The sequence below is a fragment of the Equus przewalskii genome, unplaced genomic scaffold (assembly GCF_037783145.1).
Source record: "Equus przewalskii isolate Varuska unplaced genomic scaffold, EquPr2 ChrUn-10, whole genome shotgun sequence".
Taxonomy (NCBI): Eukaryota; Metazoa; Chordata; class Mammalia; order Perissodactyla; family Equidae; genus Equus; species Equus przewalskii.
Genome location: NW_027228747.1, coordinates 3,034,116 through 3,061,243, shown reverse-complemented (window position 1 = coordinate 3,061,243; position 27,128 = coordinate 3,034,116). Strand labels below are relative to the sequence as shown.

Sequence of the window (27,128 nt, the reverse complement as noted above, 5' to 3'; positions counted from 1 at the left end):
GACTGCTCAGGGGGCTAGAATCCTTACAATGCCCGTGGATTGCTGGGCTGGAAACCTGGGTCCCCATACAAGAATGAGACCAGACAGCAGCAGGTAGGTAACCATATTCAAAGCCCCCCTCACCCCCGACACACACACCTCTTGCCTTTAAAATCATTTTATAAAGAATGGCACAATTTGGGGTTTATGTTTACCCAACTAAAGCCCTCCCCTGAGAGGACCCCCCCCCCCATCACCTGCTCTTTATCCCTCAGAGGAGGGCTCACAGCTATTTATAAAGCCAAGAGAAGTTCTGGGGCAAGATTGCGGCTGAAGAACAGGTCTCTGCCCTGTTCCTGTGTCTCTGTCTCCCCACTGGAGTTGGGAGTCCCCAGCCACAGAGTGGTGGCTTTGCAGCTGCTTCCCTTCTCCATGACGACAGCAGGGCTGGAGGGCAGGGTCAAGACAATCCTCTGAGGGTCTGTCCTTGGCCTTCTGGCTGACCAGTGTCCAGCCACCCCTGTTTCTCTCATGGTTTCTTGTGATAGAAGACGGCTAGAGCTGGGATAGAGTTTGGCCCCACCCACCCCCGGCCTGAGGTTGGTGGACTGGGGCACCGTGGAAATGTCCTGGGGCCCCTCAGGATTGGAACTCTTCCCTGAGGCCACTAAGTTCTTCCGATATGTGACCTCACGGAAGACAGAGATCGCGTCAGATTAAATGTGACCGTAGAGCTGCGTAATTGCAGGTTGAGTCTGTGTTTCACCTGTATATGGACGTGTGTCTCTGATCAGATTTGTGCTAACCCCTCAAGTCTATTTTTAAAGTGCACATAAGAGGTTTGAGTTCTAACTCTCTCTCTCTGTCTTTGATGCTCTTGGCCTTCATTGTACCCTATCCCTATGCCCAAATCCCATAAAAAAATTATCCCCAGTCCCTTACCCCTGTCCCATCCCTACCCTCCACATATCCAGTAGTTTTTAGACCCCAGGGAAAGGGCAGGGTGCCCAAACACTTGCTTGCTGAGCTGGGAGGAAGGGGGAAGGCAGAAAATCTAGACATCCAGATTCATGTTATATACAGGTCCTCCTGGGCTTCAGCACTGGTCTCTGAGCTTGCTGCATCTCCCCCCACCGCTGAAGCCCACAGGGGAACGCAATGAGGTATTTCAAAGGCCTAGTCTTAGCTTCTGAGCCCAGAGTTGAGTTCTGTTCACCCAGGGTGTCCTGGATCTCCATGTTGTCCTGTGGACACCTTTGTCCTCCTAGAGGTCCTTATATCCCACCCCAGGCCTCCCAGAAGCTGGGGGTGACACGGCATGGGAAAGGAGACAGAACACAGCTGAGGCTGGAGTTGGTGCTCCTCCATCCCCGCCCCGTGGCTCTTGGCTCACTACCAGGTAGGCCTGTGGGCAGAAAACCAGTCTCCGTATTTGCTCACCCCCAAAGAACAGGCAGGGACCACCCTCCAGGGGGCACAAGAAAGGAAAAGGCCGAGGGTGGGAGGGGTCCAGGGAGGTAGGCCAGCAGGCTCCAGGGAAGGGAAAGGAGTCCCTCCTCCAGGTCACTCAGACAGCCCCTCAGGTGACTCCATTTCAGTGCTGAAGAGTTCCTTGTAGAGTGGGGGGAAAGCAGCTTGGACCACAATGGGGTGGAGATGCTGGAAGGTTTGCAGCTTTTCCACATGCTGGCTGCAGAGGCTCCGAAGCTTCCCCTTGGGTGGTAGCTGGAGATGGATTAACGGGAAAGGAGGGTAAGTGCTTCAGTTCTCTCGCCAGAGCAAAGAGGTCATCTAGTCCTTTCTGGACTGGGGTAACCCTCCTTGCTTTGTGGGCACTTGTGGGACAGCCAGATCCCATTGGTAGGGGGGTACATGTTTAGGAAACTAGAGGCTAGTGAGAGCTGATGCATGCATGACAGGTGCATGTTTTCTGAGGGAAACCCCCAAACCATGTTCCTGATACTCCTAAAGCAAACCCTGTTAAAGACTCTCTAATTCACACTTCATGTTCTTATAATAGTGAAATTCTGTGACTCTCTGTGTTATATGCTGTCACATGCCTCTTTGCCTTTGTTGATGCTGTTCCTTCACCTGGAATGCCTTTCCAGTTCTTCGCTTGGCTAATTCTTACTCACCTTCAAGTATCACCTCCTCCGGAAATATTTCCCTAACTAACCCCCTGGATTAAGGCCCCTTCTTTTGGGCTTCCCTCTGGGCAGCAGTTAAACTTCATTTTAGGAAAATGATCCAACTTGTCTGCCTTCCCACCCTAGGTTTAAACTCCTTGGGTAGGGTCCCTCTCGCTCTCTGTATCCTCTGTACTATAGTGATGCTTGGCACATGGTAAATGCTCAGTAACTCTCTGTTTGAACTGAACAATTTCCCAAGCAGGTACCCAACACTGCCAGCACTCAGCCAGGGGGGAAATGAAAAAGGCCAAGACCCCTGAGGAGACAGAGGCAGGGAGGCCTCACTGGAGAAAGGCTGAGAAAACTATTTATCTTCTGCACTTTCCTCTATAACCAAGGGAGGCTTAGAAATACCTCTCACCAGCTACCACCCCACATCTCCCCAGCTTAGTGTCCTAGGAAAGGGGCAGTCAGGGAAAAACAGGCAGCACGGGGTCCCTCGATATCTCAGGAATTCACCCTCTTCACTTTTATTGGTTTACTTTGGGCTGTTGCAATAGCTTCAATCGTTCATTCATTCAAGAAGTATTTGCTGAGAACCTACTCAGCCAGGCACTGTGATGGGTTGTGGTGATACATCAGTGAGTTAAATAAAATAAAACACCTACCTTTGTTAAATGTATATTCTAGTGAGGGAGCCAGAAAACAAATTTACAAAATGTCAGAAAATTTCTTTAAAGAACAATAAAGCAGGGCGAGGAGTAGAGGGCTTTTGTTGGTGGTTGGGGCGGGGGGGGGGGGGGGGTGTCAGGGAACACCTCTCTAGAATGAAGGGATGAAGCAAGCCATTTGGAAAACTAGGGGAATAACCTTTCGGGCAGCTGGAACAGCAGGTACAAAAGCCCTGAGATGCCACTGTGTGTGATGTGTTCAAGGAATAGAAAGGAGGCTAGCATTGTTGGAACAGGTGATTGAAAGGGTCGTGGAAGGAGATGAGGTGAGCAAAGAAGTCAGGGGTCACATCACAAGGCGGTGGGGCAGGACACAGACTCTAGATTTGATTCTCAGCATGATGGGCAGCTATAGGAGGACTGAGAACAGCGCTGTGTGGCTACTGTAAGACAGACAAGGGTGGAGCAGAGGTCCAATTAGCAGGGCTCTAATAGTCCAAGTGAGGACTGACAGCTAGGGCGTGACAGTGGGAGGTGATGCATTCTGAAGGTGGATCCAACCAGATTGCTTTCCAACTGCTCTCCCAGGTTCCAGTCTCTCCTCCTTCTAGTCTATCCTACCAGACTTGAAATTCTTTAGGGCAGAGACTCTTGTTTAAGTCATTTCTGTATCCTCAGCACCTGGTACTGTGCCTGGCACACAGCAAAGGCCTGTTGCTTGAATGATTACATAAATGGGTCCTTTACATTGGTTCCAAATTAAATTGCCTAAATAAGAGCTCTGATGATACAATTCTTCTACCCTTTGGGGCTCCCCATTGCCCAGAAATAAAGCCTTAACTCTTTAATATGGCATTGAAAGTCCTCTGGGATTTGCTACCTGACCTAATTTTTGAGCTTATCTTCTGCTACTCCCCTGCTTCATCAGTCTATCCCAGCTTCTGATCTTATACTTCAGTCAAAATGTCACCTGAGCTATTCTCCATAGATGCACTATTTTGTGTCCTTATTTCTGCTCATATTGTCCCCTAAGCCCAGAATGCCTGCCCCATAGCCATGAATATCTGTTAAAATCTTACGTATTTCATGGCCTAGTCTAAATGCCACCTTCTCTAGAAAGCATTTATGATCCACTCCTTTTACTCCCAAATTATTTTTAATCCCTTTTTGATGCTCTCATCACCCTTCCCCAGTCTCTCTTATTAAAGTAATATATAAGGGCCACAGGGATACAGTGGAAAGAGCACTGGGATTAAATCTTGCTTTTATCACTTACCAATTGTGTAAACTTGGACAAGTCACTTAAGTCTCCTTATTGCTACATGGGGACTTTAATACCTGTCCTATTGACTGAGTTGCCCCTGGAAGAGACAGCCTATCTGTGACAGCACATTGTTAATTGCGTTATTATTATATCACGGATCACCTTCTCCTCTACATGAGAGTTGTTGGTACACAAGTCTCTTCTTCAAACCAGGTTACAAACTCTTGGTGGGGACAAGAATGCATCTTGTATCTTTCCATTCCACAGTGCCTGGTACAAGCAGGTGCTGGGTAAGTGCTGGCTGTATTAAACTGAATTGTTCCCTGGAGGTCCCTCCCAATTCCAGGCTCTCTAACTTTCCATCGTCACGCACATAGAAGTGACTGCTCGTTGCCCTAGTTCCCACTGCTGTTGCAAGCTCTCTAACACAATAGGGCCCTCAAGCTCTTCCTCCTCTGGACCCTCAAACCCTGGCCCTCACAAGCCCTGACGTCACAGATCTGCGACTGGGCCTGACCTCTTGTACCCCAGGGACTGCTCCTACCTTTGCCAGGATGCCTTGGCGATGAGTCTTGCAGAGATGGTGATGAAAGGCCATTTCCAGATTGTACTGCAGCTGTTCTACCTTCCTTTTCTCTTGGAGTCCTGGCCGGTCTGAAGGAGGGGATGGGACCATAGTGAGAACAAGAAAGAACATGGACATTAACTTCCACCTAAAGGGTGTATCATTTTGGACATCTGTGCTTGATAGAGGCCTTCTCAGCTGAGCACGTGTGTGTGTATGTGTGGGTGTGTGTGTCTTGGTTTGATAATGGTAAGCTCTGAGGCTATGGTCTTGGCTAGCTGTTAACAAGGAAAACCGGGGAGAGATGAAAGGGGTGAGAACTTCCAAGCTTCCTTCTCCCTTGTACCCTGACATTTCACATAGCCCGTTCAGTGCTAGGAATTAGGATTCTACTGTTGCAAAAAAAAAAAAGGTTGGAAAAGAGCCCCCCACCCCCTGGCCAAAAATGGCCCCAGACGGGAGACGGCCTTCTTGAAGCCACCTAGGCCAGCATCAAGGCCTCTGCAGTAGTCTGTAGTTAACTTCAACATACAAACCACCTTTTGCTTTGGCTCCATAAAATAGCCAGAAGTCGTGTTTAGTTCTGTATTCATTGGCAGAGCCAGAAGATTGATAATCGTTTTTTTTTTTTAAGATGGTGCCTGAGCTGACATCTGTTGCCAATCTTTTTTCTCCTTCTTCTCCCCAAAGCCCCCCAGTCCATAGTTGTATATTCTAGTTGTAGGTCCTTCTAGTTGTGGCATGTGGGATGCCACCTCAGCATGGCTTGATGAGTGGTGCCATGTCCGCGCCCAGGATCCTAACTGGCGGAACCCTTGGCCACTGAAGCAGAGCGTGTGAACTTAACCATTCAGCCACAGGGCCTGCCCCACAAGACTGATAACCTGGACTTGCAAACTCAGGTTAGCAGCTGGACCCATTTCCCAGGGTTCTCTGAATACTTTAGCATTCAGCTGGCTCAGCCCAGCCTACTCCATTCTCATGGAGTGGATGTCCAGAGTCCTGCCATAATGGCATACAGTCTTAAAATTAGTGCACACACAGCAGCGATTCTCAAGCTTGGTGGCACATTACAATCACCTGCAGGAGGCAGATAAAAATTCTGGTGCTCTGGCTGCTCAATGACCTCGGAGACTCTGGGTGTGGGACCCAGACAGCAATCTTTTCTAAAGCTCCCCAGGTGATCCTGATGTGCGGCCTCAAGGGAATCACTGACCTGGACTCACGGCAGACTAATTTCTCTCCAGGAGATGGCTCACTTCCTCTCCTCCTCACGTCTCCCCTCTCCTTCAGCCCCATCTGTGCTGCTCTTTTCCCTCTCTCAGGCTCCTCTGAATCTTCATTTTCACTCATTTTATTTTACAGCAACATTGGGTGGGGCTCATTCTTCTCTTTAAAGCAATTTCCCAGATTTAACCACATCTGAACGTCCAGACTCTTCAGTATCAGTTGCACCCCCACCACCTGAATGTCCTCTACCCAAGCCCAGCGGCACTCACTGGCGTTGATGAGGACAAGGGCTGTGTAGAGGGCAATCTCATCCTCGGAAAAGCGTAAGGCACTCAGGGAGCGGGAGAAGTCGAAGATGGAGCTGATGAGCTCACTGCAGCCTGATGGAGTGGAAATTAAAGAATGAGCAAGGTGGGTGAGGCCATGGTGCCCAAGGACAGCTGCCCTCTTGGTGTTTGGAGCTGAGGGGGCAATCTGCCTTGAAAAGAGGGTGCCCTGGGTCTTGAAGCTTTAGATGGGGTTGGCATCTGACTCTTTCATTTCCCCCTGCCCCTCACCCAAGGCTCGGAACAGCTCCATGCCACCGTATTTGCCTTCAAAAAAGACTGTGTGGTTGTCGGCGTTGTAGGCCCGGCACATCCTGACAAGCACCACTTCCATTGCTCCTGGGGAGTGGGGAAAAAAGGTGCAGGCATGGTGTCAAGCAAAGCCAGGAATCCGTCTCTGTCCCCTCATGGTCCTGGTTTCCTTACGCCACCTCCCTTCACTCAGCCCTGCCCCATTCCATGCTCTGTCCCCCCTCCCCTTAGGCCTGCCCACAGTCCCTGGGCACCTGCTTTGAGTAGCACGATCTGGTCATTCTGACAGAGCTCCATAAAGCCTGAGAGCCTCTTAGCAAACTCCACCACATACTGAATGGCCTCGGTGAGGCGGTGGGCACAGCGTTCCCACATCTCCCACATTGACTGCAGGGAAGAAAGAGGGTCCCACTGTAGCCCTCTTCATGACCTCTGACCCTCCCAAGCCCCTGGAAGCCCAGACTGATAAACTGCAGTGGGTAGGTTCTGAACTCCTACATTCTCAACACTGGTGTTTTTAGCCTATTCGTAGCACAAGTGCAAACTCGGGGTCAATTCCCTCCATTTGGTCACACTTACTGAGCACCGACTAGCCACTGGCACTGAATTAGGGGTCATGGGGGAAGAAAAACGTTTGAGATACAGCTTTTCCCTCAAAGAGTTTGCATCTTATTGAGGTTGAAAAGGACATACTGACCCCCCCGACCCGCCAAAGGACATATCCAAAGTTCTTAATAACCTAGAGAAGCAAAAGTTCAGCACCAAATGAGTGTTTTTAGAGCAGGTGGTGTTGTCGGAGTGATAGAAGAGAGAGAAGCTTGAAGGATCTGCATTTGCCTTTGGCTCCACTACTCTGTGACTGGGTAAGTCTATTCACCCTCTGAGTTCGGTTTCCTGGTCTGTTAAAAATAGAAAAAAAATGCCAACCTCATGGGTTCGTTGTTGTAAGGTTGAGGAAAACTTATGTAAAGCATTTAGCACAGTGCCTGGCACAAAGAAGGGGTGTTTAACAAACGGTGATGAGGATTCTGACTATTGTTATCATCAACAGAGGAGGAGAAAGTAGAGTACACCAAGGCCTGGGTGGTGGAGGAGGCAGGATGAAGGCTGGGTAAAATGCTAATAGGGGCTAAGGGAAAGCTCTCATCCATCTGCTAGGGTGTGGATACAAAACCCCCCATGCTTGAAAGTGGGTACACACACTTGTTGTGTCTATCTGTGATACCCTGCCTCACCCCAGCCCACCTGTGTGCGTAGGTGGCCATCTCTGGACTCTGCCAGTGGTGGCGGGATGTCCTCCCTTCCCGGCATGGTCTCCTGGCCTCACCTTCCTCTGGTAGCTGGCCACCTCCTCCCGGGAGAAGATGTTGGAGCGCTGCCGTAGCAGGTCCTCCAGCCGCAGCTGACACGTCTCTCGGTAGGACTTACACACGTTCTGTACCAAGTGCTCTGGGGCCAGAGGAGGAAGGCACTGGCTCGATCTTAGCCAGCTCCTACCCTACCCGTACAGAGGGCACTCCTCTGCCTGGACCCCTCAACTCCCTTGGGTTCATGTTTGGTTTACAGCGGGTGCTGACTAGGGCCCCTCTCTTGGAAGCCCCTCCCTTATCTTCCCCACCCTGTCCACCTCCCCAGCGGCTTACCAGTCTCCGTCAGGGAAGCATAAGGTGCCTCTGTGGTGCTGCGGAAACCGGGGCTGCAGTAGCTGTCCGGGCCCTGTCTGGGTTCCCCAAGCCCAGGATGCCTGGGTTCCTCAAAATGAAGTCCACATCTATTGGGGGTCAGCTGGCTGCCCGTGCTATAGAAGCTCTCTCTGCCCTCAGCCTTGCCCCGCTCAGGGCTGTACTCGAGGTGGTATGAGGCCCCATTGAGACCGGCCTTGGCCAAGCTATTGGAGTAGGAAGGCCCAGAGCCTGGGGCTCTCAGGAGGCCAGGGGGACAGGCAGAGGCCTCAGGCAGGTCAGGCGAGGAGCCCAAGGGCAGCTGCCCATCCGGGAGCCCCAAGGTGCAGGGGAGGGGGTCTGCTCCTTGGCCTCCTTCAGGAGGGGTCTTGGCTGCTTGTTCCCGTTGCTGCTGCTGCTGCTGCTGCAGTTGCTTCTGCACTTCGGCATGCAGGCTGTCCCTTTGCTTCTTGGACATGCGGCCGAACTTGACAGCTGAACGTGGTCGGGGAATCAGGAGTTTTTGTGGCAGGAGGACAAAGGACCGGGCAGGGTCAAAAGGCATTTCGGTTGTTACAGGATTAACTTGCTGCTGCCCGCATAGCTGGCTCCAAGCAGAGCTTCTCCACTCTTGCCTGAGAACCTCCCTTCAGGGGACTTTTGTTCAGACCCCTCCCACCTCTCGCTCTTGTTGGCTCTGGGCTCTATCCAGCCCAGCTGTTTCAGTCTCCTGAGCAAACCTCTCCCAGCTCCAAACCAGCATCTAAGAGTGGCAGAATTCCAGTAATGAGTCTGGACTGAGGATTCTGGCCTCCTGATATTGGGGGTGGGGGCGGTCGAGTAGGGGGCCTCAAGCTGTATTGGGGTCACCTCGCCTGTCTAGGAGGGTCGGAGGAAGAGGAGAGCCGAGAACACAGGTCTCCCTGTGGTCAGGCCTGCAGGCTCCCTGGTGACCTAGATACTCACCACAGCCCAACCCAGGCTCCGCGGCTTGTTTCTAACATCCTCTTCTGCTCTCTCTTTCCTGCCTTTTCACTCCCCCCACCACCCCTCCCAGGTGTGGGGGCACAGCCCCTCGCTCCGCCTGCCCCTTTGCACCCCGGCGTGTTTCCTTTCACTCTGTTATTTTGGGCACTGAAAAGTGCTGACAGGCACCTTCTGGCTCCTCATCACCTCGTGCCTCCCCCAGCCCCACCCTGGGCTCCTTCTGTGGTGGGGGGTAGTGTAGGATGGGGGGCTGCAAGGAGGTGGTGGGTGAGGAAGGTGGAGAAAGGCACCAGGCACAGCAGCCCTCCCCACCTCATGCCTTCTGGGTTGTTCTCAGGCCAATCCTGGTTCCATTCCCACCACAGTCCTGTGTCTGAAGATGGGAATGGAGAGCAAGAAGGGAGATGGAGCTAGAACTAGGGCAATGAGACAGGCGGGAAGATGTGGAGCCTGGGCCGGAGGGGAGTGGAGTGAGGAGAATCCATTCTGAGGAAGAAGAAAATGAAGAATCTGGGACATCGGGAAAAGGAGGGTTGTTTTAGTAGAGCCTAGAGTTGGGAACTGAAGATCTCTGATGAAATCAGCCTGCCTGCGCGCACAGTGGACAGTGGAAGAGACAAGGGCCCATTAGAGCGAGGGCTGGAGAGCAGACTGCTGGAAGGGCCTTTTTACAGGTTAACCCCTGTCTAGCACAGCTGGGCAGCTTGCTCCTCTGGAGACTCCAGGGAAACCCCAGGGGGCTGCCCACTTGGCCTCACCATCTCGGGACATGCCCAGGGCCAGGCACTTCTGCAGGCGGCAGTGCTGGCATCGGTTCCGGCTGGTGCGGTCGATGGGGCAGTTCTGCTGACGGGTGCAAGAGTAGGCCACGTTACACTGCTGGCTCCGGCGGAAGAAGCCCTGGGGAAGGCAGGTGGAGACCAAGGCTGCTGATCACAAGCTCTGGTCCCAGCTTTTTCAGATCCTACCACCTGTCAGTTTTCTCTCCTCCATTCCTTAGCATGGTTGCAATGTGTCCAGCAATCACTTTCCCAGCTTAAGACAAGGTCCTCCTGTGTGCAGGGCCCTCCAGGTAAGGTACCGCCCTGGCAGCTCCCTAGCTGCCTCAGGAGACCATCCCTGGGGTCAGAACCAAGGCCACTGGGCCCTTCTCCTCATCTCTGAAGGGACTGTGTATGTGCGTGCACTCACCTTGCACCCCTCACAGGTGATAACCCCGTAGTGGATACCAGACGACTTGTCCCCACAGATTTTGCAAGGGATCACTTCGATTTGTGCTGGAAGAGAGAAATAGCAGGAGGTCAGCCGGAACCGTTTCTGCACCCAACCCGGTGTACCTGGGCAGCAGATACAGAGACATGGCGCTTCCCCTGCTTCCCTACCCCGCTCCAGCTTGCTGTTTCCCTCTTGCAAAATGAAAGAAGTGATGTGCCAAATGCTGCTCAGCAAAGGATCTGTGGAGGCCGTTTTTTTGTTTTGCGGAGTGGCTAGGAGTTGTATCAGCTCTATGGGGGCAGAAAAGCAGCTGCAGAGGCCACCTGCTCAGCCCTTCAAGTTGAAAAGCTCCAGTTGCCTCCCTCCCGCCTGGGGACCTAGGAGTCCTCACTGCTTCAGAACACCTGCTTCCCGCCAAGGGGGCTTCCTCTGGGCTTTCCCACCCCCGACCCCGGGGCTTGGCTTTCATGGGCAGAGTGTTGGGCATGGCGGGAAGATGTGCACCAGGCAAGAGGCACCTGGGGGCCAGGTAGAGAGGACAGCCATCCTCAGCCAGGCAGTGAAGGCTCTGTGAAGCAGGGGCTGCAACAGAGACCAGAGGCCAAGGGGTCAGGGTCCTCAGAACAGAGCCAGAGAGGGTAGGGACAAGCCAGAGATGGAGCCCAGGAGAGTGGGGCTCAACAAGCCAGCTCTGCTGGATGCCTGAGAGCCAGAGAGAAGGTCAAACAGGGCTCCTGGGCCCTTGGCCCCAGAGCAGAGAGAGCTTGGCTGTGTGTGTGTCAGCACGTAAGAGCATGTATGCTTATGTGGGTGGGAGGGCCACTGCATCCAACTCTAGGTGCACCAGTTGTGAATGTTAGTGCTGGCTGGGACTAGAGACGGTCCTGTTCAACCTCTTTCCCATCCTTTATAGATGAAGGAATAGGCCAGATGAGGAAAGGTGGTTGGCCTAGGTTCACACAGCTAGTTTACTCCAGAGCTGGGTCTATATCCCATTGCCTCTGAGCTTTCCATTATGCTGTTCCATGTACATGACTTTTGGTGTATACACATCAGTGGGCCTGTGTGAAGGTATGTTTGTGTGTGTACATATGCAAGGCACATGTGATCTGTGAGCCAAGGGGCATGTGCAGCCAGCGTGCACAGAAGCGTCTTTGTATGTTAGTGTTTGTTCACTGGGCACTAGGAAGCCCCCCTCCCATTGAGCTCATTGGCCCCTCTGCCTGCCCCACTCCCTTCACAGAGGTTGGCTGCTGGCCTCAGGTTCATCTCCCCCCTTTGCTCTGTGCCTGTCAAGGCCCACAGCTCTCTACTGAGGTTCAGGGAGCAGCAGTTGCCCTTGCCCCAGCCCATCTTTGAAGGGGAGTTGGGCAGAGCTGGGGTCCCTGCTACTTCGGGGGTTTTTGTCACCCCCCAGGGCATATGGGTTTCTTCTCTGCCATCACTGACCTTCTGCCTCCCTTCCGAGGGGGGAGGCCTGGGGTGGAACAGGCAGTAAAAGTGGTCTAAGACCTCAGCCCCTTCTCATCTCTGACAGGTCTCCCACCCATCTCCCGTCCCCAGGGTCAGCCTGCCCGTAGGATGAATCCAGATTCCTGTGAGCTCACTTCTGGCCTAGGCCTGGACACTGGTCATGTGTAAGGCCTGCTGATGTGAGATGGGGAGGGTGACCACGGCTTGCCCACCACTCCCCAAAATATTCTTTCCATCATCCTTAAACCATCACCCCCTCAGGCCAGCCTTGAGCTGAGTCAGAGTAAGCAGTTGCCTCCTCATGGGGGACAGGGCCCATGGGTGTCTGCAATTCCTCCATTAGAACTCGATTCTCTTGCCCACCCCAGCCCCACTTGCCTGCCCAACACCCACACAGTAAGCTGTGATCAGCCAGGACAGAGGGCAAGTGAGCTTTTCAGATTCTTTCCAGTAAATTAAGAGCAGATTGGAATGGGGGCCGGCCCGGTGGTGTAGAGGTTAAGTTCGTGCACTCCACTTTGGCAGCCCAGGGTTCATAGATTCAGATCCTGGTGCGGACCTACACGTTGCTCATAAGTCATGCTGTGGCGGCATCCCACATACAAAAAGTAGAGGAAGATTGGCACAGATGTTAGCTCAGGGACAATCTTCCTCAAGTAAAAAGAGGAAGATTGGCAACAGATGTTAGCTCAGGACAAATCTTCCTCACCAAAAAAAAAAAAAAAGAAAAGAAAGAAAGAAAGGAAAAAAGAGAGCAGATTGGGATGCATGGAGGGGAAAAAAGAACAAGAGGAGATTGGGTACCTGGAACAGTGGAAAAGGGACAGAATTAAATGTAGGGGCACCTGCACGTCAAGTCACTTAGACTCCCTAGGCCTCAGTTCCCTTGTCAGTAAAACCAAGGTAAAAATACTATTGCCTGTCCATGGGGTGAGTGTAGGTAGCACAGTAGTTAGATGATATCACGTGTAGAAAGCACTGTGCAAGAGGTAAAGCTCTATGTAGAAAGCTGGGTAAAGCTAGTTACTACTGAGCAGAGCTGAGGGCAAAGAAACCCAGCGGGCATTTGAGGCCCAATAGAAGTCTGCTCTTGCCTCAACACCTTCCCCTCTAACACTGTGGTATCTCTCTCCTCAGTGGCCCTAAGCCCAGAGAGGGGAGAAACCAACGTGGGTCACCCAAAAAAGTAAGCGGGAAGAAGATTAGGCCAAGCCACAGTGGGAACTCAGGCTCCAGCCCAGCAGTCAACCACAGGCCTCCCTGCCTCTTCCCTTCTCCAAGAACCACATCCGTGTGCGTGTGTGCGCTGACCACACGAGTGACCCATACACATCTCCTGCCCTACGCCTGACCCACGGCTGGTCCCGGCCCTAGGAACTTCACAACAGTGACGCCAAGACCTTGCCCTTCTCATAGGATCATGTGGCCAGCCAGGGACCCCCTTTACAAATACTCGTGTTTAGGGGGAGTTTCGACCCCAGCCACAAGGCCAGCCATTCGCCCACGCTCCCCAAACATAGTCCAAGACAGAGGTACGCAGAAGCAGGCATGTAGAGGTAGAGGTCCCCATCTGGAGGGTCAGGCCCTCTAGCCTTGAGCTAGAGACACCAAGAGGTTCAGGACCAGGAGACAACAGACTTAGATCCAGAGATGGACAGACAACTGCAGAAACACAGAAAACCCCACACTCGTGTCCTGGCCCCATGCCCAACCGCTGACCCCGTCAGCACTGTCAGGCCCACTTATCCTACTCCTCCCTCCTTCCCCTGCCACCTGTACCCCCGTCAATGCCATCTACTCAAAACCTCAAAGAGAAAGCACCGGTGCGCAGGAGTGTGACTTGTGGAGGAAGGGAGGGGAGAGAACGGGAAGGGGACTGGCAGAGGTGGCGGTGGGGTGAGCAGGAGCTGAAAAACACCTCGGATACCTCACCTTCAAAACCTCCCCCCTGAGCCACGCCCTGAAGCAGCAGGTGGTGGGAACCCAGATTGGGGAGGGGGAGCTGAGTAATCACAGGATTACTCAAACTGTTGCCTGGGAGCCTGGCCTGCCAGGAACTTACCATCTAAGGGCCTGCCGGTGCCAGGAACTAGAACCAAGCAAAGGTCAGGAACCTCTAGGCCAGCCCCTGCAGCACAGCTCCCACACTCTGCCCGCTCCCTCACCCGCTGCCTTGCCTCTGGGAGATCTTTGTCCCTCACCTGCTGCTCTCTCCCTGTAGCTCTCTCCCAGGGCCCATCAGAGGAAACGCTCTAATTCCAGGGAGAGAGAAATGCTCACAGGCACAGGATATCTCCTGAAACCATCCAGCGACTGGATGACTCTAGCCCTTTGGGTCTCAAACAGGATCACTTAGGGATCGTGTTAAAATGCAGGTCCCTACTCGGGAGGTCTGAGGGGGGCCCAGATTCTGTGTTTGAACAAGCTCCTGGTTGGGTCAAACTTGCTGGCCCTCAGGCTACACTTTCTAGTAGCAAGTAGCAAGAACTCAGTCCCTCTTCCTGCTTTTGTGCCAGGCTGCTCCTCTCGGGGATGAGGGTGGGGTGGCAGCTCATTCTTGTGTCTTCCCCGCCATCCCATGTGACCTCTAAAATGTCAATCTGATACAGTACCAGGAAAAGAAAACAAATCTCTTCTGGATTGCTTCAGAAGGATCCCCAGGGAGCTTCCTATGAGCACTTCCTATGTGGGGAAATATGGTAGATGCAAGATAGTCTGTCCTCCCCTCCCTCAAACCTCGTCTAATCTCACCCTTCTCACAGCTGCGAGATTCATTGATAACGCTCTTTGAATGCATCCAGAGCCTGGCCCTGTGCCACCCTAGGAAGCCAGCCCTGGGCCCTGTCCAGGTGACCTACACCACAGAGAGGAAGTGGTAGGAGCAAAGGAGGGGGCCTGCAACCCGGGGGATCTCTCCCCTCAAACCCCAGAACCGTGGCCTGCCCTGGTGGAGAATGGATGCAGACAGGAACCCTGGGGTCCTCGTTCCTCCCGGTGCTCGGTCAGTCAGAGCTGGGCCTTCCATCTCTTCTCTGTCTCCTTTTCTCCAGTGGACATTGATTAAGGAGGAATAATAATGGTAGACGTAGGCATTGGCTGAATTCTTACTCTGAGCCAGGCTTTATATACATTTTTCATTTAATGATCACAACAACCCTGGGAAGTAGGTACTTACTTGTGTTGTCCCCATTTTACAGATGAGAAAACAGTCTAGGAGAGAGTAAGTGGCTTGACTAAGATTACACAGCCAGACGTCGCAGATTTGGCATTTGAACCCAGGTCTCTGTAACTCGAGAGCCAATGTCCTTGACCATTAAGCCATATACCCTAGAAGAATAAGATGCCCAAATGCACTGAGGAGGATGGGATAGGGGATAAGGTTCCTGGTTGCAGGGAAAAGTGTGAAGTGAGGCGGGTGGGCTCAGAACAGAATTCAGGAAGGACACCCATGGAAAAAAAAGCCAGGACTCATGTCTAATATAAAGATCCAGAGACATTATTCCCTCTGTCCCAACTCTTCCTCTGTGGCGCCAGCCTCCTGCTGCCTTTACCCACTTCTGGGGGCCAGGCTTCCAAGGCCAAGGTGGAACAGCCTGCCTATCCCAATGGAGCTCCTGGCTTGGGACTCCTCTGGAGACCACAGCTCCTTTGGGGTGTGGACTGGTTTCCACACATCGTGGCAGACCTCTCTGCAGAAATGAATGAGTAATGGGAAAGAGGAATGCATCTCTTTTCTTAGCTTAGGCCTCCTCTCTCCCCACAGCCAAAACTCTCAGTCTCTCTCCCCACAGAGACCACATCTCCAGCCAGGGGTCCCCTGTGTACCCCAGCCTGTCACCAGCCTCCCTCCTTTCTCAGCTCTCAGTTCCCGCAGCTTCTGCAAAGCTGGAAACCACGGTGGTGGGTGCCGCCACAGGGGAGCAGGAGGGGGAGGGGAGGGTGGGGGTCGGGAGAGAAGCAATTCTACCTGGGGAACGGTCCTCCCAGCCCATGGCGAGAATTTTCTGCTGAGACACCCAGATCCCAGGGCTGGGAAAGTAGTGAAGCTAAAACTCAGGTGGGCGAGGGAGAGTCTGGGGTTTTGAAAAGCCACGAAAGACAGCCAGCCACCTGAAACCCCCTCCTGGTGCCCCCGCCACCCCCGCAGTCTGGGACAGGAGAAAGGAGGGGAAACAAAAGAATCGAGTGAAAACAACCAGTGAATGGGGGGAGGGGATGAATCACCAGGAGGAAGCTCTGAGGAGTGGGAGCCTTGACGTCACAATAAGCGGCCTTCCCTGCCTCCAGAGCTGCATTTCCTTTCCAGAGGCCTCTGCTGCTCCAAGAGGCCAGTGACCCTGAAAGACCCTGGGTCTGGCCCTGAGGCCCTGCCTCATTACCATCCCTCCCTGAAAATAGACATCTCTGTCCTTTCTGAGCCCAGAGGCCCAGGAGAGGGGCAGCGTTGCAGTAGCGGGAGGAATGGAGATTAGATCTCAGAAAGGACTACCATGGAGAACAGGAGGAGACCCCAGGGCTGCCTTCCTTGGAGAGCTCTTAGCATAGGAAAGTCCCTGTTCCCTGGTTGAGTCAGGGGCACAGAGGCAGGGGAAGGGGAGGGAGCCCCTGGGAGGAGCAGCAACACCGACACCCATGTTTCACTGTGATGCGCTGGGCTGGGACCTCCAACTGCCAGTGCCTGCGCTGGGGGTGTTTGGGATTCCTGTTAAGAATGGGAAGAGAGGAAAAGGCAAAGAAAGATGCAGGAGTGATGCAAAGAAGGAGGGGGCCCTTTGTAAAGTTCTCAAATGGCCCTTGAGATCTGTCACACCCGGGGACTTGGGCTTCTTTCTGGACCACTGCTCCTCATTATCGTGAGGAGACTTGAGAAAGATCAGGGCACAGCAAAGACAGCCATGCAACCTTGAGCTCCCACCTCCCTGTCTAGGCCTTCTGCCTATTGGCTCCACACCAGCCATGCCCTCAGGGTGAGATGACTGGGCCATCCTCCCTCTGGCTGGCTGGGGCGTCTTTTTGGCTAGGAGGCATTTCCTATCTACTCTGCAGCAGGTCGCCACGGCAGGGAACCTGGGCCTCCTTTCAGAACCTCCATGAAACCCGTGCCTCCCACTTTCTGCCTTCCTAGACCCAATCAGTACTCAGTGTCCCCCCTCCACTGCCAGTCTTCTTTCCTCTCTGTTTTCCCCTGCGTCGGTGTGCCTTTCTTTCCAGCTTCGGCACTCTAGTTCTGTCTCAGTCTTCCCACCGCAATGTTTTGGCCCTCCTGGTATTTCTCCACTTATACCTCCATCTGGACATCACTATCTCCCCACGTGTTTCATAAATCTTCTGTCCTTTGAGTTTTGCCTCTGCATCTCTCTTTATTTCTTGGTCTGCTTCTGCTCCTTGTGTGCTTGGCCCTTGGTCTTTTGGTGTGTCACAGTCCCAAGCCCCCAGTGCTCTGACTTGCCCCAGCTGTGGTCAGAGGGTGTGGTGGTAGCTGGCACTCACCAGAAGGGTAAGTCGGATAACCTGGGGCTATGAGAGACCCAGAGATGTTCAAGTGAGAAGGGCCAGTGGCACTGACCCCCAGATTGGAGGAGACCCCCGCCTCCTACCTACTGGCCTGGGTGGAGCTGTTGGGGGATATCGTGAACAGCTGCCCAAGCGTCTCCCTCGGCCAGTCCTGGGGATTCCTACCCACCTGCCAGGCTCTGAAACACCCAATCATTGCTTCTCAGGGTGGATTTGCTAATTTGCAACCTTTTCTGGGAAGGTCAATTTGCCAACCTTTGCTGCTGATGGGAAGAAGCTAGAGCAGAAACCGAAGCTCCAATGGGCCCTTCTTCCTTTGGAAGTTTTGGCCTTCTCCTTGCCCCTCCAGAGCCACCCCAGCTCAGACATCTGCACTGGAGTCTCCGTACCACCCATGGAAGTGGAACTCTTTCCTTGGCCTCCTCTTGGTCTACCCTTTGGGAAAGCTGAGCTTCCTTCGCTACCCTTGGGGGTGCCTAACTTGGGGGCTAGGGCTCTCTCCTTGGTTCTGGGCCCTCAGAACTCGGAACCTCTTCATAGCTGGTTTTGTTGTTGTTTTGTTTTTAAATTCAGCTCCCTTTTGCAGATGAAGAGACCAGGAGCCAAGGACTTGCTGAGGCTACATGGCTAGTCAGAGACTGAGGTGGCACCAGAACTTGGTCTTTAGACTTTCAGTCCATGGGTCTTTCCAGGACCCAATATGGCCTCCCTCTTATGGCTTGTGGGAAGACCCCAGGTTGGGGCTGGGGCTGCCTCAGGCCTCAGGGGCATGGGGCTTCCCTTTTCCTCCTTAGCCCTGTGCTCTGAGACATTCTCTGGCTTCCCTTACATGAACATAGGGACTGTCTGATTTGCCCACCCTTGCTCTGCTACAAGGCACAGGGACCCCAGACATCCGCCCACCAGCTGTTGGCCTATGACTCCAAGCCAGGAAGTGGGTGAAGCTGAAGACTTTGTGCTCCCATCTCTACTGCCTTGATCCCCCGTATCAAATGGGTTGACTGAACCTGGGGGATCACACACACACACATACCCACACACACGACACCCTGGCTGGATTCCACTTGGTTCCCACGTCCCTAGATTGGCAGAAAGCCTGGCAGCTCTGAGGCTGGATGCTGAGGTTCTGACCCCCTCTGCCTGCTGACCTCGCTTTGCTCTCACTGTCCTGCTGCTTCAGGGCACAGCAACCCCTCTGGCCTCCTTTTACACCCCACTCTCAGGCAGGTTGGAGCATGGAGGGGAACACTGTGTGAGAGCTGGGAGAGTGAGTTCAGGCCACCTGTTAATCCCCAACCTCCATCTACTACAGCTGTGTGATCTGAGGTGAAGCACTCTGCCTCTCTGGGTCTCAGTCTCTTTTTGTAAAATGAGGGGACTGGGTACCTCAGACCCTGTCTGAAGCTCATGATAGAGGATTCCTCAACAATCCCTTTACTATCACTGCTCTAGGAGAACAGCCTGGGGAGTGAGACTGTCCAACTACTCCAGCCATCTCCCAACAGAACTTGACCTTGACTGGGACCACCCCGTGAGGAAAGAGCACTCAGCTTTGTTCACACTGTTCCCAAGTCACCCTTCCTTTCCAGAGGGCCCGGGATGATGGCAAGACCCAGGCTTCTCCCGCTCCCAGGTGGCCCCATTCACTTACTTCTCATGGCTGAGCCTTCGGCTTTGCTGCCTTGGCTCCCTGTCCTCAGCCGGGGGTGGTCCAGGGATGGGGCGCGGCTGGCAGTGGGGTCGGGGCCAGATCCTCTCAGCAGAGTCTCAGCCTGCAGCTCGGCACCTAGCTCTCCCCCAACGCTTCTGGGCAGGGGGGTTTAAGCTCTGCACCACACAGGTGGCCGAGTCACAACCCCCCCACTCCACCCCCCTCACCCCCCCTGGGGTGCAGCGGGTAAGATGACAGGCGCCCCATGTGGCCAATCTGGGCCTGGGGCAGGGTGTGAGGGGCGGGGCAGCCAATCACAGGGGGCGTTGGAAAATTCCAAAACCACATGCGACAGCCACACGCGGTAAAAGCTGTTTCCACCGACAGGGTAGTTCTGGCTGGGGAGCCAGAATGGAGCTCACACGAGCCTGGGGCCAGTTTCCTACTCCCCCTCCCCCTGAGGACCCCCCGAGCCTGACCCTCTTTGCCAGGGGACTCCCAGGACAGGGATGTTTCTAGAGGTAAGTCACAGGATGTCTGCCTGGGCTGGTGGCTTGTGCCACTTGAGACCCCGTGGACTGCCAACAGCCGTGCCCAGTGAGGTGCAGTCTGGGAGGCTGCCCCATGACGCACCATGCTCATGCTCTCCCTGGAGACACAGTATGTGCCCTGGGCTGGGGAATAAATGATAATAGTAGCAGTAATAATCATCAGACAACTGCCCACTATTTGCAGGAGGGGTTAGTCCGTCTCCATCAGAAATTTCCTCAGGAGCAAAACTGCTGTATTTGGAATGCAGGTGATGATGATGATGATGCTTACTATGAGCCAGAAATGGTCCTCAATGTTTTCTGTGGATTATCTAATCCTCAAAAAATACTTTATGAGGTAGGTACCATTATCCCCATTTCAAAGTTGAAGAAATTGAGACACAGAGAGGTTAAGCAGCTTGCCCAAGGTCACACAGCTAGTAAGTGGTGGAGTTAGGATTCAAACCTAGGCTATTTGGCCCCAGATCCCATTTGAGGGATGGGAGAGTTTCTCTGGTTCAGGTCTGCTCTTGAGGGTGTCTCAGCCTGGGAGTTCTCCTGGCATGAGTCTCTCTACAGCGTTTCTTGGCCTGGGGGTCCTTCTGAGGGGTCAACCAATTTCAGAGGCCCTCTCAGCCTCATATCTGCTCTGTGGGGTACCTCAGCTTGGGGGGTTCCTTTTCAGGGCCCCTGACTCATCAAGCCCTTTCTTGGTCTGGGGGTACCTCCCTGCATGGGGTCGTCTCTATTAGAACCCCTTTTTCAGAGCCTCTTGGCCTGGGTGAGGCCTTAATCTCTCCTGGAGTCTCTGGGCCAATCCTCCTGACTGGTCTCTGATCTTGCTGAGATGCTGGCAGCTCCTCAGCCTGGAACAGGCCTTTCCCTGCTGGCCTTCTGGGGCTTGCAGGAGCTGAGCAGTGGGTTGGGGCAGGGCTGTCAGTCTGGGTTCTCATGAGGACACTCATGGGGTGGGGGTACGGTTGCACAGGGCCAGTGGGTTGGGAAGGTGATAAGGGCTGTGGTCCTGGCCGAGGTTTCTGTGGTAAGGGGTCAAGGGCAGGATTGGAGTTTAGTCTCTTCCAGTTCCAGCTGCTCCAAAAGTCCCCCTTCTCCCCCCACCCACATATGGTCCCTGGCTCCCCCTCCCCCAGCTCACGCGCGTCACTCCTTGACCCGCTTTCCTCCCAGGGCCCTGCTCAGCATTTCCGTGGGGCCCTGTGGCTAGGGGCAGGCGAGGCACCCATCAGGATTGTGCTGAGCAAAGCAACCCCCCACCCAGGGGGATGTAGCGTCCTGGATGGCCCCCCAGACCCTGTCTGCCGAGTTCAGGGAGGAGGGTGATGCTGTTGCCCTCTGAGATTTCTCTGCTCTAAGCAATTCTGGCAGTGGAAGGGAGAGCAGCGAGCTCTCAGGAGGACCTGGTAGGCAATCCAAGGGAGGGCCATGGAGATATGCAAGTGGCCTCTCCTGCCCCAGAGTGATCCTCATCAGTTCAGGAACCAATGCTGACGCAGGCTTTCCCCAGAGTACCCTCAGGCTGTTAAGGGCATGCATGGCCCTCATGGGATATAACCTTTGGGACTGAGGTGGAGTGGGTGCATTTTCTGGGGGAGTAGCCTCTCCCACAAACTAGGAGGGTAGATCTGATGTTCTGAGAGGTCCCTAGAGAAGATGCTTTCTTGCTAGTATCCATTGGGAAGTCCTTCCTGAGCTCTAGCCCCTTCTCACATGCTGCTGCCTCAGTCTTTCAGGGCCCCAGGACCCAGAGTATCCCGGTCCTTGCCTTTCCTGCAGAGATGAAAGCTTTCCTGCTCTCCAGCCCTGCACATTCTGGCCTCAGGCTTGTTCACACCTCAGGATGTGTTAACCACAGAGATGAACACTGAACCTGGCTCTGCGGCCACAAAGCCTGGCGCAGGCTTCCTGAGTTCCTGAGGCCACCCTTGCCACCCCGTGCTCTCCATCTCCCTTCCTCCCTGGCCCAACACTCTGCCCCACCCCTTTTCAGTTCCTGTGCCTCTCTGTCCAGCATCCCTCCTCTCCTTTTCCCACATCTCCCTTTTCGTTGTTCTCTCCTTGTTTCTTTGTGATGTTCCCACTCACTCTTCAGGCTTCTTCCTTATCTCCCCCATTGCCCTGATCTTGAGGGTTTTTCACCCTTCCCCCTCCTTTCTGCATCTCCCCATGTCCCCTGTTTTTCTAGGCTCCACCCCTCTCCAGGCCCAGCCTTCTCTGCCTGGCTCCTCCATCTCTGGGCAACCTGTGCCTTTCTTTTAAGCGAACCTCCCAGAGCCCTGGCTGAATTCCTCCCCATCTCCCCACACCCCAGCACCAGTTCTTGCCACAATCTTCTACTCACAGGTGTGGGTCTTCTTTGCAGCCAGCAGCTCTGTAAAGAGAAGAGAGGGAGTCAGGGTCAAAAGTTGAAGACCACAGGGCACCGAAAGATACTCCCCCCAACTTGCAGGCCCCCATTCCCACCCCACTCCTTCCCAGCAGAACCAGGCATCTGAGGAGAAGGCGGGACCACCCTTCACAGTACCCCTCTCTTCTTCATTCTCTGCCTTCTGTCACATTGGCCCTCTTCCAGGTCCTCAAAAGTGCCAGGCTCCTCAGTACCTCTGGGACTTCCCCAAACCATCCCTTCCGTCTGGAATGCCCTTCCCTCGCACCCCTCTCAGTCTAGGAAGCTTCTCCTCATCCTTCAAGTTTCCAGTTATGTCTCTTCCTTGGAGAAGCAGTGCATGCCCCTCTCCCCTGCCCTCATGCTCACAAACTCAACACGGTGTGTTTGGTGTCCTGGCACTCACCACCGCCCCACCCAACTGCTATGACCATGTCGTTATCCATGAAGGGGACTTTCCTGCTCCATGGTAAGCCCTCTGGAGGCGGGGCCTGTTTGGTCTTGTTCACCTTGTTATTCCCAGAACCTTCCATAGTGCCCGGCCTATTAGAGGGGCACAGTAAATATTCTGCAGCCAGAGAGAAACCTCTGTGGGAGTTAAATCTCTTGGTTGCTTATCTGTGCCTGAAAGCACCTGGGAATCCCAGAGGTGTGGGGGTTGAGAGGAGGGTGGTGAGGATGTTTGGAGAAAGAGGAGGGATGAGCTGAAGCACACACTCCTCTCTGCCTTCTGCGGGGCCCTGGCTCCACCGGCCCCCCAGCCTGCAGAGAAGGAGACCCTTCCTGCCGCTGCTGTGTGGCTGGTCCGGGTGGAGAGCAGGCGGTAGGGAACACAGGTGGGTTGACATGGGGTGAACATGAATGCTCAGACCTCCAGAAGGACAGCTGCTGAGGGGAAGGCCTTAGCAAGAATGTTGTTCATTCATGCAGTTAGCATTTATTAAACTCCTGCCAAGGGAGCCCTTGGGAAAAGGCTTCCCCTGCCAGACCTTAGTCCATTTCCTATATCCACACAGCAGCTCCTCATAGAGCACAGGGCCAGTCTTCTGTTCCAGAAAACCCTGCAGCCCTGCCTTATGCCCGCTATCCTTTCCATAACCTCTGAATCTTCTCTCTTGTTATTTTTTTCCTTCTGCTGTCCAATGCTGGACACCCTCCCTCCCACACACACACTGTGCCTCTCCCTAGGAGATGCTCTCCACTGGCAGGCTTCCTCCACTGGACTGAGTGGGGGGGTGAGTGGATGTGAAGGCTTGGGCTCTGCTGGGATGGGGTGGGGGGTGGAATGCCCAGAGAGGGAGTGGCTCCATCCGGCCCCTCCCGCCTCCTGCTGATCCTGCCTGGCCCCACCCAGCTTCCTCCCTGACGTGGCACCATCTCTTTGGCCTCGAGCCTTGTACCTCAGAGCAGTCCTGGGGTGAGGTTGCTCTCCTTCCTTGCCTGGGCAGTGGAGCTCTTCCTCCACCAGGTGGCCCTGGAGCTTGACAGCTCTGGAACTCACAGCTTTCCCCTCAGTGCTCACAGCTGACCAAGCATGTGGCCATGGGATCCTACTCAGAGGGTCTCTGAGTTAGACCATCAGAGGGGCCAAGCACTGCCTGACCCTCTGTCCCCCCCTGGCCCTGGCCCAGTGCCCCACATTCTCTGCGGAAATGAAGCCCCATACCCCTGGGCCAGTGGGGAGGAAGGTGCCAGGCTAGCGGGCATGAGCAGCTGACAGGGTGTGGTTGCTTCCTCCCCCTACCCTTTGTCTGTCATCCTCAAAGGCAGGACAGGTGCCTCCACTGATGAATGAACAGAAGGTGGAATGGCCAGCTTTCCAGCCACTGCTGCTCAGGAGCCCAACCTGCTGAGCCATCTCAGGAGACGTCAGTAAAGCAGTGTCCTCACCTCCTTCCAGGGGCGCTCATACCTGGGAGGTCTGCCCACATTCGACTCTTCACTGATCTCACTTCCCTGACTTTGCTCTGTTCTCTTTCCCCCACCCCACCTGTCTTTTCTTCTTCACTTCTCCCTTTCTTTCCCCTCCGTGTGTTTCCTGTTCCTCCCCTTTTCCTAATTCTCCTCCGTGTCAGGTTCCGGGCCCCTCCCCCCATGTCTCCTTCAGTTGCTTGGGGACTCCTCCTGTCTCACTGGCCTGCATTCCCCTGCCAGTCCATCTCTCTCTCTCTTCTCTTGTCGCTCCTCCCCTCCTCACTTCTTGACCAGTCTCTTCCCATCTCTCTCTCTCTCCTCTGAAGCACCTGGCAGTCCCTGCCACTTGCCCGCAGGGCTGTGGGGCCTCTTACCCTGTGAGGCTCGGCGGTGTCTCTGTGGGGCCCTGTCCATGGGGCAGCTCCCTTGGTGCCGTCCTTGCTGCCCTGGCTGCCCAGGAGGGCAGGGAGCAGGGCCCAGGGGAGGGAGGGGGAAGGAGGGAGGGAGCACCTGGCCCATCAGCAGGCAGGGGAAAGGAGTGGCTGGCAGAGTGTCCTGGCACCAGGAGGGGACAAGGGGAGAGACCAGAGGAACTGAGTTTGGAGCCTTGAGGGGAGACAGGATACGTGGAGGGAAGGGGACTAGCATTTATTGATCACCTACTGTGTGCTGGGCCCTTTGCCAGGCACTTTATGTAAATCCATGCTTTTTCTTCCATCCTTCCAACATCCACCATGAGGCAAATGTAATTATTCCAGATTTACCCAAAAGCTAAGTGAAGCTCAACGATATTAACAACCTGCCCAAGGACTTGCCCAAGGACAATAAGTGGTTGAGCTGTGATTTGAACCTAGGTCTTTGTGACTTCAGAATCTTGTGCTTTTTACCTGATCAAGACAGGCAACAGCAAGAGGGGAGACGGGGATGGGAGAGATGGGGAGGGGATGACTTACTTGGGGGGGATTGTGCGTCTTCTCCAGGATGAGATCAGACTCATTTCAGAGATTCCTCAGTTCCTTGAGGCCTCTGCCTGCTTAGCCCCTGCCCCTCACTGCCCTTCTCTAGAATTCCCTGGCTGCCTGATGCCTCTGCATCGTCCTGGTCTGTTGGGGGCTGCGGGCAGGCCCGGAGGAGTGTGTGGAGGCAGAGGAGCAGGGAGAGGGGAGAGGATAGGAGAGATGCTACACTGCACTAGTTGGGAGGAGTGCCCCCAGACTGAGTGGTCCCGCACTGGAGCCTGCACCCAGGAAGGGCTCTGCAGAGGGCCACACGACAAGGCTTCTGCAGGCCCTGGATGCCACTTCTTTCCTGCACAGCCTCAGCCCAGAGTTTGATTAGCTGAGCCTGGCCCTCTTGGTTACCCAACAGGCCGGCTGGCCAGGGGCCAGGCTGCAGTGGGGAGGCTCCCTGGCACCTCCTCCTGCTCCTGCTTCCAGCTGGTAAACAGCAGAGCAGGAGCCAGCCACGCCACGGCCTCGTGACTCGCCCACTCCCCCCACCTGGTGCACGTGGCACCTGGCGTGGAGAAGGCAGAGGCAGGCAGCTGTCCCTTTCCTCTCCTGCCCTCCCATCCCGCTATCCTCTACTCCTGCCCTACCCTGAAGCTTCACACTTTGCTACCATCAACACCTCCGCTCCTGGGTAGCTCCTAGAGTCTCCAATGGCTGAAGAGGGACAAAGTTAGAAGTAGAGAAGGACTTTCCGACTCCTAGGATGGTTAACAAGGGGATAGGGTGTGAGGAAGAGTGGAGTGGAAACTTTTGGGGACCTTCTTGTACCGAGAGTCTGAGGGTGTGTGTCTGTGCCTCTGCGCCTCTGATTATCCTGTGTCCTTTTGGTAAATGCGTGGCCCACGCGTCTGTGTACACTTCTCTGCACAGAACAGGATGTTGGTCTGTCTTGGGGCTCTGCCCCTTGGGCAGGTTTGGAGTAAGAAGCAACGTTCTCTGAAGCACCACTCCACCCAGCGCCCTCTTGCAGACAAGTGGAGCCAGCAAGAGGCAGAGGGACAGGGCTGTGCGAGCGTGCTGGGGCAGAGCTGTTCTGCTCTCCCCATCCCCACCCGCCCGCAGGTGATTGGCTTTGCTTCCACTCCATATCCTCTCTCTGTGCCTCTCCCTGCCCACCCCCCTGCCGGTGGCTCCTCTGTTTTCTGTGCCTCTCCAGCTTTTCCCTCTCTGTCTCTTCTCCTCTCTAAGCCACTCTTCCTCTGTGACTTTGGGTCTCTCAGGGCCCTTCCTGACCTTCCAATCACGGGCACCGAGTGGAGGCCATACACAATGTCTGGGGATGGGCATGTGGCCCTGGCACAATGCCACACAGCCCTGCTACCCTACATACCACAGGTATGGCTGCCACTCCCAACCTTGCCACTTCATGCCACTGTGGGGTGGGGAGGAAGTGACTGGGGGAAGGGTCCTGGCTTCTAGGCCTAAGCGAGTCACATGCTTCCTAGATGTCTCATGTCTCTACCCCTTCCTTGCACTAAGCATGGATGGCTGGGGTTCCTTCTCCCTAGGGCAAGAAAGTACCTTGGTCATCCTTTTGGGAAATCCCCCCTCATGCCTAACTTTCCTCCCTCCTGCTCCAATCACAGCCCCTTTTCTGGAGGAATCTTTCCTTTCAAAGCAGGGCAGTGGTTATTTCCTCCTCAAATACATTCTTATTCAAGGAAGAGGCTGATAGGGATCAGAGAATCATTTCACGCCCCCCCCCCCCCACAAGTTCCCTTATCAGGCTGGGGAATCTCAACGCAGGGGGCAAGCAGCCTGGAGGGGGTGGAGGTGGTGGTGGTGGCTTGGAACTGGGGAGCAGTCACCAACTTCTCTTTCCCTTCCTCCCCACCCCCTAAACCACAGAAACCACTTAAAGCTCAGTGCAAGCCTGCCCTTCCAGGGAGGGCCTGGGCGTGCGAAGGTGGAAAGTACGTGAGGCCTGGGCAGCCTGCATGCCACACACCACTCCACCCCTCTCCTTCGAGGGCCACCCCCTCTGGGAAGCCTGTGCCAGTGATGGGAGACCATCTTTCTTTGGGTCCTCCCTAGAAGGTCCATTCCTGGGGAGACCTCAACCCACTGGAGTGGCTCAGGGAGAGGCCTCCCTCAAGCATTAAAAAAAGGACAACGTAGGCTCTATGAGTATCTGTAATCTCACAGCCTCCACCCCTCCCCCTTTCCGTCACAAAGGCCACTGTGGGTGGAGGGAACAGCGGGAGTTTGACCCCAGCTCCTGGCCCTGAACTTTCTGTGGTGACCCTGCCTGTACCACTCATCTGTCAATTAACACTTGTGGTCACTTGGGCTTGGACAAAGCAAGGAGGGTTGAAAAACAGGAGTTCTGATTTTTGGAGCCAAGAGACTTGGA

The 27,128-nt window shown here is 54.4% G+C and overlaps 1 protein-coding gene across 5 annotated transcripts; it reads right to left on the bottom strand.

Annotated features, from left to right (window-relative positions):
• Positions 1-141: 141 nt before the first annotated feature.
• On the bottom strand, positions 142-24,252 carry RORC (RAR related orphan receptor C). Of its 5 annotated transcripts, none has more exons than XM_008515422.2 (11): positions 24,140-24,252; positions 21,807-21,836; positions 10,256-10,341; positions 9,823-9,964; positions 8,060-8,572; positions 7,744-7,865; positions 6,671-6,803; positions 6,396-6,503; positions 6,108-6,218; positions 4,588-4,697; positions 142-1,704 (listed from the first exon to the last, which is right to left on the bottom strand). In XM_008515422.2, the coding sequence occupies exons 1-11, from the start codon at positions 24,177-24,179 to the stop codon at positions 1,543-1,545; spliced, it is 1,557 nt and encodes a 518-aa protein (XP_008513644.1). In that variant the 5' UTR covers positions 24,180-24,252; the 3' UTR covers positions 142-1,542. The 5 variants fall into 5 exon arrangements, with proteins under 5 accessions (XP_008513644.1, XP_008513645.1, XP_070463096.1 ...); XM_008515423.2 differs by having other exon boundaries at positions 6,432-6,503; positions 24,140-24,241; XM_070606995.1 differs by having other exon boundaries at positions 18,918-21,836; positions 24,140-24,213.
• Between the last annotated feature and the right edge of the window lie 2,876 nt (positions 24,253-27,128).

Bases quoted from the DNA above. Each gene is read 5' to 3' on its own strand.
- RORC (XM_008515422.2), bottom strand. From the start codon at position 24,179: ATGGACAGGGCCCCACAGAGACACCGCCGAGCCTCACAGG. The intron at 7,866-8,059 runs GTAAGCCGCTGG...CTCTGGCCCCAG, and splicing joins TGCTTCCCTGACGGAGACTG to AGCACTTGGTACAGAACGTG. The intron at 6,219-6,395 runs GTGAGGGGCAGG...CCACTCCATCAG, and splicing joins GGAGCTGTTCCGAGCCTTGG to GCTGCAGTGAGCTCATCAGC.